Source organism: Nyctereutes procyonoides, unplaced genomic scaffold, assembly GCF_905146905.1.
Source record: "Nyctereutes procyonoides isolate TBG_1078 unplaced genomic scaffold, NYPRO_anot_genome, whole genome shotgun sequence".
NCBI classification, from domain to species: Eukaryota; Metazoa; Chordata; class Mammalia; order Carnivora; family Canidae; genus Nyctereutes; species Nyctereutes procyonoides.
Window position 1 is genome coordinate 21,132,356 of NW_026575134.1, and position 11,568 is coordinate 21,143,923.

At 44.2% G+C, this 11,568-nt stretch overlaps 1 protein-coding gene across 2 annotated transcripts in view; it reads right to left on the reverse strand.

Moving 5' to 3' along the window:
• The window catches only part of HGF (hepatocyte growth factor), a 79,971-nt gene extending 79,532 nt beyond the window's left edge, over positions 1–439 (reverse strand). For both annotated transcript variants that reach the window (XM_055301293.1, XM_055301292.1), the window contains exon 1: positions 170–439. In XM_055301293.1, coding sequence (XP_055157268.1) covers positions 170–257 — 88 coding nt within the window. In that variant the 5' untranslated portion in view covers positions 258–439. The remainder of the gene's footprint in view (positions 1–169) is intronic.
• Positions 440–11,568: the final 11,129 nt, after the last annotated feature.

The window sequence follows — 11,568 nt, forward strand, 5'->3', positions numbered from 1 at the left end:
CAAACAGAAACAAGAATGTCACAAGAAAGCCCACGGAGAGGTCTACACCGCACCCAGGCCCCCCGCGGAGCCGGGGCAGGATGCTGGGATGGGGTGACGGGGGTGTGCGGGAGGGGAGGCTCAGCCGGGAGGGAGCAAGAGGGTGAGGACGGTGGAGAAGGAGACTGACCTGCACCGGGGACGGCGACGGGCAGCAGGAGGAGGTGCAGGAGGAGCTGCTGCAGCACCAGCAGGGGCAGGAGCTTGGTCACCCACATGGCGCTGCTGGGCGCCGCCGACCCGGAGCCCACGGCCGCCTGCGGCTCCTGGGCCACTCGGTGCTGAGGAACCCGGCGCCTCTGAGCCGCTTTTTATTGCGATGAGCTAAGTTTGTTGTGTGATTAACTGGAAAGATCGAGGTCTGAACTCCCTCTTACGGTAAGAAACTGTTTAACAACATCCCTCCGCTGCCTTCCACCCCTTCCTTTCCCCACCGCCCCCCCCCCCAGCAGCGGAGGATGCGGGCTCCCCGCCCCCGGCTCCGCTTCGAGGGAGCCCCCCCCCGCCCCGAGGTCACCGGCCCCGGCCCGCCGCGCGCAGCTCGGCCCCAGCGCGGCCGCCAGGGGGGGGGGGGCGGGCGCCCCAGGCCCGCGGGGACCCGCTCGCTCAGCGCCCCCGGGAAAGCGGCAGCGTCCGCGCGACGGCGGCGGCCGGGAGGGGGGCAGAGCCGCCCCGCAGTCCACGTGCGCGGGCCCCACGCCGGCGCCGCGGGTTCAAGGCCCGGCCCCGGCCCCCGCGCGAGGCTCGGGCGGGGGGGGCGGGGGCTCCGGGGCCTCGGAGGGGGGCTCGGGGAGGCTGGGGGGGCTGGGGACTCGGGGACCTGGGGAGCTCAGGGAGGCTGGGGGGGAGAGGGGGAGCTGGGGGGCTCAGGGAGCTGGGGGCTCAGGGGGGCTCGAGGAGGCTGAGGGTCTCGGGGGTGCTGGGGAGGCTCGGGGGAGCTGGGGGAGGCTGGGGGGGCTAGGGGGGTTCGGGGGAGCTGGGGGGTTCGGGGGAGGCTCAGGGAGCAGGGGGGCTCGAGGAGGCTGAGGGTCTCGGGGGGGCTGGGCGGCTCGGGGGGCAGGGCCGGGCCGGGAAAAGGGTGAAGGCGCGGAGGGCGGGCGGGAGAGCTGCCCCTCGCGCGGCCCGAGCCCCCGACGGCTTCCCAGACGCTCGTCCGACGCGCGCTCCGCGACCAAAGCTGCGCGCTCGCCCCGCGGTGTGCGCCCCCCGCCCCGCCCCGCCCCGCCCGGCGCCCTGCCCGCCGCGCCCCGCCCCACCCCGCCTGCACCCGCCCCCGCCCCCCCCACCCCACACACGCCAGCCCCGCGTGTCTCCGTGAGGCGCGCGCCTTTCTAAGACGGACTTTCCCCGGAAACCTCGCACATCACCTTAGTTCGACACTAGCCCAACTCCCTCCTCGTCCTCCCTCCCCTGCGCGGACCCACAGCCCCCCAGAACCTAAGCGGACAGATCGGGATTGGGGGGGGGCTCGTGTCTGCAGAATCTGAGACCCCGGGGCACAACCCCAGCCGCTTGCAGGACGTGTCCTCGCACCTTCAGGGGACGCTCGATGCCTCGGGCCAGACCCCGCTCGCCGCAGACGGTCGGGGGTTCCCCGCGCAGCCCCAGGTGGGTGCGCCCAGGGCCCGCCCACGGCCGGGAACGGGGGGTGACGGGCGCAGCCCCCTGCCCCCCGAGCCCCCCCCCCCCGCTGCCCCCGGACCCCCCCAGCCCCCCGGGGAACGCCCGGGGCGAGGGAGCGGGGCCGCGGACCTCCTTTCCGCCACCGCCTCCACTGCGCCCCCTTCTCTCGTCCTGGAAGCACGAGCCTGAGAGGCCTTTGCCGCCGCCCGAGTCCCCCCCCCCCCCGAGCCCCCCGAGCCCCCGACCCGCCGCGACCCCCAAGCGCCCGCAGCATCTCTTCGCCTCAGTGGGGGATTCATACTCCTCTTTAAAGAAGCTAGATTTTTCTGAGTAAATACTTGTAGGTGAAGGATAAGGGAGACCCGTCTTTCCATTTCTTCCCTCTCCCCCCCCCCCGCCCCCAGCAGAATCGGGGCCCTAAGCGTGATCGCGGTCATCATTAGAGGCCCGGAGCAAGGCCCACCTGCGGAGGGGATGCAGAGCACCACAAGGAGCCGACAAGCTCATTTGACAGGTCACACATTTTCACGATCTCTATCGTCACCCTAAATACACAGTAAATGCTTAAACCTAACTACGACTATGTTTATAGTCCTCCTTGGACGCGTTATTTAGTTTCCCTGTGTTAAATGATAGCGAATACGTGTTTAGCTTTCAGTGTATGCAAAGCGTTGGGTCAAATGCTCTCTGAAATTTGTCTTATTTGATCCTTACAATAAATTCATATTAGGAAAGAATTATAATTCCCATTTTATAGTTGAGGAAACTTAAGTTTAAATTATTTCTATCCTAAAATAACTCCCACAAGATCCCCAAGGAATGAAGATCCAGGTGTGGGACTTGAATATGTGGTCATATCCCAGAGAATGGAGAAAGTTCTGTAATCCCCATGAGAAGAACCACCTGTCTTTTGTTTAAGATTATAATCACCGAATTTAGCCCACGATGAACATATAAGCCATGCTCAGTAATAACTTACAAAATAAACGAATATATGAATAACTTAAAGTCTCCCTAAACTGTAAAGAAATATGCACACGGAATAAATCATTAATTGTGCTACTGTTTTACTTTGTCTTGATAACACACTCTCTTTGTTCCTTCTAAATTATAGTAATGATGAATTGCCCATCCCTTGACCTTATCTTTATACTTTTAGATGTTAAACTGTTTGTATAAATCCCCAAAATGTGTCTGAAAATTTTTCGATGAAACAGAGAATCTTGTAAGGAGAATTTTTAATTGCTACAACCTGTGTTAATTACGTAACTACAGGATGAGTGCTCACTACCAGTACAATATCCTCTTAAATCTATTATAACTTTGAAGTCAACTAGATGGATTGAATGGAAAAATGTACATTATTGTACTTTCTTGTTCTAAAAGGCTATTCCTAGTTCTAAAAAATTGTGTCTTCAAAAGCCCCATGTTTCTCAAGCACAAGTGATGTTTATATTTGTGTAAATGGGGAAGAAGCTGATGTGGCTTTGTGCTTTGCAGACCACTGATGAGCTCTGTGCTCTTGGGCTAGTCATTTCATTTGTTAGGTGACTGGCACATGTGTGGTGCTGTTCTGCTTGCTGCTTCTACTCCTATAGACTCAGTTCAGTCATGTACCTGGTTTCAGATCCCAACTGTTCCACAAAATGTGTCACAAACTAAGAAAATTAATCAAGCTCCTTATATCTGTTTCCTTACATCTCAGTTTCTCAGTATCTCAATGGGACACCATGTGCCAGATACTATGCTAAACGTCTCAAATATATTATCTCACCAGTGCCCCCCCCACCTGAACAAAGGGGAATATGTATATCTAACAGGTATTTATTTCTATTGTCACTAATTTATAGATAAGGAAACTGAGATTTGGAGGTGCTATGTAACTAGCGTTAGGTTAAACTGTGAGTGCAGTGTGAATGCAGCTGTCCTGGTATCCAGCCGCCACATGGACAGCAATCCAGACTGAGAGATTTCCAGCATCCTTCCCAGCTTTAAAATTTGATTATTCTACTGAATTCTTTAGTGGTCAGCTTACTGTTATACAATTCTTACCTTCCACATCTGAGAAAGAAGCACCTGTGTAATTTATGGTGGTGCTTCTCTTTCCCATGCAACCGTATTCTCTCATTCTTTCCCTCTTCATTTGTTCCGCCCTCTAGTTGGTAATTTGTCATCTATAGGCCTCACCACGGAAGAATTCATGTTGACTACCTTTCATGTAGGAAATATTGCAACTATCAATGTAATTTGTATTAATATCCTTTATATAAAACAGCTCATGTCAGAGCATGTGTATAAAATGTTGGTCAACACATTAATCTGCCTTGGTTTGAATCCAAAATGCAATCATCTGAGTTTTTGTGTTCCCCCAAAGTACAAACTTTGAAATCCTAACCCCCAGGGATGACAGTAGTATCAGTAGAGGTGGTTGCTTTGGGTGGAGCCCTCATGAATGAGGCTCCAGAGAGACCCCTTGGTCCTTCCACCCCGTGAGGGCACGAAAAAGCACCATCGGCTGGTGCCCTGATCTTGAACTTCCAGGCTCTAGAACTCTAGGGAATAAACGTCTGTTGTTCATAAACCATCCCTCTGCAGCATTTTGCTGTAGCAGCCCGAAAGGCCTGAGACACAGCATCTACAATGGGGGCTCCTGATGAAGAAGGAAGATATATTCCAGGGACGGAAATGGCCATTGAGTAGCTGCTGTTCAGAAAACAAAATCTAAAAGTGTGTCTACTGTCTAACACTGAATAGTCGTTCAACTAAAACTTTGGATCAGGCAATATTTCTAAATCCATGATGCAGAATAAAAAAAAAAACAGAATGACACAAGCAGGCACGATGGCATATTTATCTGAGAAGTTGTTGAGGAGTGGGTACAAGGATGGCACAAAAGCCTACATCTGAGTTGTCACTGTGACAGCCGCTAGGCAGTTAGGGCTATGGAAATTCATACTGAAATTAAGTAAAACTAAAATTAAACTTTAAAGTTGTGCTTCCCTTGTTTCAAGTAGTTAATAGCCAAATGTGTGCGGCTACTGGCTCTCCGAGTGCACAAAGCAGATATAGGATTTTTTTAAGTTTTGTATTCATCTGTTTTTGCAAGAGAGAGAGAGAGAGAGAGAGAGAACATGCGGGGGAAGGGGCCGTGGGAGAAGCAGACACCTTGCTGAGCGGGGAGCCCAATGCAAGGGCTCCATCCCAGGACCCCTGGAAAAACCCCAAGACCATGACCTGAGCCGAACATAGATGCTTAACCAACTAAGCCACCCAGGCCCCCTAGAATATTTCCACCATTGCCAAAAGTTCTACTGGACAATATTGATCTAGTCTAAGGGAATTACTGTAAATGCCATCTAAATGTGATTACAGGCTCAACAAGAGGGGCACAGCAAGACAACGTTAAGGATAAAATAAGATACTAACGAGTGATCTGTATATGGGTGACATGCAGTTTGAAGAGCCCTCCTTTGTCTCTACTCGTATTTTACATGGTTTGAACATGAATAACAGGACTTCAATTACTTTGTTGTTTGAACATAAAGGAACTATGAATACAGCTCGTCGTTTGAAGGATAAGTCAAGCACAAGCACGGAGAAATTGGTCACGAGGAAAACTTTTTAAAATGGGCATGTTTAACAAAACATCTCTTTTCTAAGGAATCAGATGCAATCTATACTTTCAAGTAGAGGGTCCTGGGAATATGGCAAGTTTTTGCCTATAATTAAAAAAAAATGACCTAACTGAAAACAATAGACGTGACTCTAGGACACACTACAGGCATAATGTGAAGTTTTGTTGGTTCTTTTTTTTTGTTGGTAATTCATCATGGATTAACTAGTAAAAAGATTCTGATGTTTACTCAATCAAATCATAGACTCAACCACTCACTCATGACTTGCCACACTCTCAGGAAATTTGTTGCAGAGTTTGTGGTGAGACCACAAAGCAACATCCAGGGAAGTGACAGTAACAGTCAAAGTACATCATTACAAGGTAGGAATTGTCAAGTGAGTAAAAAAGCAGGGCTATCTTTTCTCTAGAAATATGTCTTGTACACTTTAGCAGAAATCAGCAATTTTTTTCATGCAGTTCACTCATGGCTATAAAACAATAGCGGGGTGCATATTAAAAGAAATTCTCCGAAAACCAACAGGACAGTCCTAACTAGAGCTGTTTCTTGCCCTTTGGGAGTAGAGAAGATAGGCGTTGAGAACACCAGGAAATCTGAGCTAAAACTAAACTCTGTGATGCTGCCTTTTGGGTTTCTTTTCTGAGCCACAAGGGGCCATTCTCTGAATCCAGGGGGCCTAGTTAACTAACACTCATCACCTCGCGCGTAGAGGCCAGCTTTTATGTATTTCCAGGTGTTGGCTGCTTTGTTAAATCTGCAGTGCCCCCAAACTTATAAAGCGTAAGCATTCTGCACCTGGTATGCTAGGCACTGGCCTATTAGTAAAATGTATGAACTTGGGGAATCGATTTCTTTTTTTCTGAGTTGAGAATCCAAAGAGGATAAAATCATTAGTGTAAGAAAAATGAAATATTCACAATAAGGCCCTTTTCAAAGCAACTGTTTAATCCATTTATTTAGCATCTTAAAAGCCACATAGTAAAAGTGAGGTTTCCCTTTTATTATATGTACATGTTGCATGTTTATTGTGGTCTTGGGGATATCTGAGGGCAACTCCATTTACCAGATGGCACTCAACACCAGGAATTACATTTCAAACCTGAGAGAAAAAGGCTTCACCTGGTGGAGCGCTGCTTTTATGTGAATGTATATGTCTATATACGTGGAGGGGTGCATGTGTGTGTATGGGGGGTGGTTCTTTATACTATACTGTACATCATCTGGTCTATTGACCCTACACATGACTTGCTTAAAGAGCTATTTAATGCTATGATAGCATGGTCCCATATAACATAAGAAACCTGGCGATCTTTTTTAAATGACTGAATTTATATTCAGTTTGTTTGTTAGTTCAGTTCAGGCAATATGGTTTAGCTTTTTTTTTTTTTTTTTTTAATCTTACATTTAAATTCCTAATCTACGAGCCTGGGGCTCCTCATTCCGAATGATAGGGTATTTGGCAGACTTCTCACCTCTCTCAAGTTCGGGAGTATTTGTCCTCCCTGGACTCCTGGGACTTTATAGAGCTAAGGGACTATCAAATCCATCAGAAACATCACTTTTCTCTAGCCATGTAGTGTTGACTATGAGGAGGCTAATTCATGGTTCTTGAAACCGTCTATATTCCTTAATTAATCTTGCTACATTTCTATGCTTTTATAATTCACAACATTGTTAGGGAAAAATAGCAAACTTATGAAAATTGCCAAGCTTAGAGGACAGATGAAGTATGTTGCTCAATGTTTTAATCTAATTCTGAATGAACGGAGAAAAATGAACTCTAGAATGAACAAAATGTTCTCACCCTGCAACTCTAAAACAGAATTATACCTCATATATTGACTAGGTGATGACATTTAGCAGAACACCCACAGTGAAGAACACCAGATTATAACTATCTCAAACTTACTTTTTTTTTTTCGCCCTGATAAAAGAAAAAATGTTCATAGAGTTTTCTGAATTTCTTTTGCATGGTTGTTTTTTTTTATGTTTTATTTTTATTTTTATGAGTAAGCAGGTTACATCCTTCTCTTCTAAAAGTAAATAAAATATTTTCTTTAGCTATCTCTATCCTTCCCCAAAAGAATATATTTATTCCTTGTGTTTAAAGGTATACTAATATTTCTCCCAGGGTTTTTTTCCCCTTTTCCTCATAAATGAATTTCCACTTCCCCAAAAGGGCTATATGCCTTGTTGTTACTCAGCAGGATCTTAACAGTTACTTATCAGAAGAAAATATTTTGTCTTCCTTAATTTTTAATTCAGGATTTCTGTACAATATACAGCTTTAATACCCTATGATTTAATGTTTCTCATTATGAATTTATTTAATTTTCTTAATGTATGCAAAGAGATAAAGTCAAGACCAACTGATTCAAGCCCTACATAAACCACTAACCAACTGAGAAAGACTGAACAAATTAATTCACTTTACTCTTCTGGAAAATGATTATAACAAGGGTGTGACAGTGATTTATAATTATATTTATCTTATAATTATTAATTATAGTAATGATTGGTTAATTGTCATACACAGCACATGGGAAATATTTAAGAACATAATACAATTTTATTATTATCCTTATTCGTACTGAAGTATTTAAGGAACTCTTTTGGTCACTTAATATCTCAAATAGAAAATACCTAAATTAGGGCAGCCCAGGTGGCTCAGTGGTTTGGCGCTGCCTTCAGCCCAGGGCCCGATCCTGGAGACCCGGGATGGAGACCTGGGATTGAGACCTGGGATCGAGTCCCACATTGGGCTCCCTGCATGGACCCTGCTTCTCCCTCTGCCTGTGTCTCTGCCTCTGTGTGTGTGTGTCTCATGAATAAATAAATAAAATCTTTAAAAAAAGAAAAAAATACCTAAATTAAAATGCAAAATGAAGACATGCTCTTGGCATAATGATATTAGGAAACCCCCTAGTGTTTAACAGTTATTTAATCTAAAACTCTGTTATTGGGGATCCCTGGGTGGCTAAGTGGTTTAGCGCCTGCCTTTGACCCAGGGCGCGATCCTGGAGTCCAGGGATCGAGTCCCACGTCGGGCTCCCGGCATGGAGCCTGTTTCTCCCTCTGCCTGTGTCTCTGCCTCTCTCTCTCTCTCTCTCTAGGTCTATCATAAATAAATAAATCTTAATAAAATAAAATTTGTTTTAAAAAATAAAGATAAAACTCTGTTATTTTACGATAAATTTTCAGACGCTAAATATGAATTAAAAATTTTCCAGATGCATCATTGCATTAACTAATATGGAGACGTAGGAAAAGCCACAGAATTCCATGTGATAAAATATTCCTAGCGAAAAATTCTACGTAAGTGAAATACTTCGATTTTTTTTATTTTTTTTTTTACTGTGATATTTTAAAATGTAAAAATGTGGGGCATGTTCAACTTTGTCTTGGCATCTTGCCTAGATGTATGCCATTAAAATATTTTCTTGAACTTAATTAAGGGAAATATAGCATCCAGAAGCTAATCGTATTTGTATTTTGTTCCATTAAATCAGTTAAAAAGGAGATTGAATATTGACATGGTCTATGCAAAAAAAAATCCTTATTGACTCAATTTCTCAATGATAAAGTATTAATTTTTCTTATTTACAAATAATTCAAGCTAGCCCATCATGTTACGTTCAAGTCTATAAAGCACATAATTAAAGAGATATTGTCCACTTTTCAGTTTATAGCAAGTTGCATCTAGAATATCTTAGTGACCACTAAGAGTAGGCTCTGGGTAACCTTTGTTCATTTTTCCTTAACATGCCCAAAATGTGTGATGTTTGTCTTCAAGCAATATGACAAGATTAGTAAATGGTAGCAAATGTACTATTTAATTTTATGCACATAAACACACATATACACACAGATATGAATTCAAAAGAAAATCTCTTGGTCAAAATCTCCATAAACTACTCTAAAGAACATCAGTTTACCAGCTAGTGGGCGACTAGATTTTTAAGTGACCCAAAGTGTGTCAATTTGCAAAAGAAGAAATTGAAACTGAAAATACAGATCTACTTTTCTAGAACTCTTAAAAGATCCATCTATACCCTCATACACATCTTTAGACATTAATTTAAGGCAAAACCCAAGATCCATGTCCATTGATGCTCTATTGAGACTGATTTCAGTTCTATTAAATGCCATCTTAGTAATACATAAATTGTAATAGCAAAATCTAGGAGCTATTCACATGCATTGACATTAGAATTTATTACTGATAGCCAGGCAGCCCGGTGGCTCAGCAGTTTAGTGCCGCCTTCAGCCCAGGGCCTGATCCTGGAGACCCGGGATCGAGTCCCACATCAGTCTCCCTGCATGGAGCCTACTTCTCCTTCTGCCTCTCTCTCTCCCTCTCTTGTGTGTCTCACATGAATAAATAAAATCTTTTTATAAAAAGAATTTATTATTGATAATTATAACAATGCCCAACAATATCTGTATAAGCATATACTTATAATAAATTCTAAATTGATATGTTTAAGTCTTTTGACTTAGAATCTTTTGATTTCAAACAATTAGATATTTCTGTAGCCATACTCGAGTCCTGTAAATTTATGTACAGGTGCTGCATATTTCCAAATACCTAAATACACTTTCCTTATATCATCAATACATTGCTTTATGTATCTTTCTATTCGTTCCTTGATTCAAAACACTGATGGAGACTCTGCTAGGTGCTAAACATTCCACATTGTTTTTATGTGTTGTGATAGGCAGATGAATGGCCCCAAAGATGCCCTTGTCCCAATTGCTCTACTCAATGCGTGTTACCTTACAGAGCAAAAGGGACTTGCATACTTGATTCAGGTTGAAGACTTTGAGGTGAGAGATTATCCTGGGTTGTCAAGGTGGACCCTACTTTATCATATGAGTCCTTTAAATCAGAGAACCTTTCCCAGCTGTGTTCAGAGAGACCTGGCTATGATGGCTGAAGAAAGGTCAGAGAAATGCAAATTGCTGATGTGGAAAATGAAGGGAAGGGCCACAAGCTAAGGAATGGGGCAGCCTCCTGAAGCTGAAAGCAGCAGGAAACAGATTCTCCCTTAGAATCCCCAGAAGGAACACTGGTAAGCCATCGTCTTCATTTTTCCCTAGTGAAACCCATGGCAGACTTCTGACCTACACTAACAAAGATAATAAACTTGCATTGTTTTAAGCCACCGAGTCTGTAGTAGCAATTACAGTAGCAATAAACATCCGCACATGTGTGTCGTCTTAGCTCTCCAAGTAGTTCATAAACTCATTAAAGGTAGAAGTTAAGCCTTACATTCCCTTGTATCTTTCAAATTATCTATTTCTATGCTTTTCACTTAGTAAGTATTCAAGAAATCTTGACCAAATGATATAACAAGGAAGTTTCAGAAAATTATTTGTACTGATTGGGTTGTGATGGCAATCTTAACCTCATAGCGGTTTCAGTCTTGCCCTCCGCAATGATGCATCAACTGCTGCCCCAGAGAAGCATTTGGCAATGTGCTGTTTATTCAAGTAATCAGGAGAAAGCACAAAAATTACACTTGACATTGCAGGAAGATTAGCAAACAATAGTGTTGTTATGAAAGACAGAGATCTGTATCTTTGAAAGGGGAAGTTGCAAAACTGTCTTTTCCTTTATCTGTTCAGATTCCTAAGGAAGGAGGACTTTACAACCAGTATTATCCTTGTTGGAGGCTCTTTTATATGTCTGGCTCTCTTCCAGTCCCAGTTTATCTGATACCCTAAGGCTTCCCAGAGGCTCCTCTGGGATGTAAATCCAAAATTCTTGTGCAAAATATAGCTGAAAAATTGATGTAGCAGTGCAAAAATTTTTGCCAAATAATTTATTTAAAAGGAGCAGAAAAGTAGTTAGAGGAATTACACAGAGTCTGTCAGCCACAGATGGGTTTTGCTAAAAATCCTGGCCTACATCCTCTAGGACCTGTGGGTGTAAAGTGGGTAATTGAAAGTATTTGTCTCCGCCCCCCCACCGTATTGGCCCATTTACTATTTCTTGGATGACTGTTGTATTTACACATCTTATTACAAACATAAATCATATGTTAAAACCTACTCCAATTCTCTTGCACCTGCCGGAAAATGACATTAATAATCTTTGAGTGCCCAATGTACTAATAGATATGAGGTCATACAAAGAAATAGGAGACATGCTCTCCATCCAAAGGAGAAATTATCTTCCACCAATAAGCCTAACAATGATACCTGTGAGAGTCACTAGAGATATATAAATTTATTTCGTGTATTTTTTACATTTCATTTTGTTTCCATT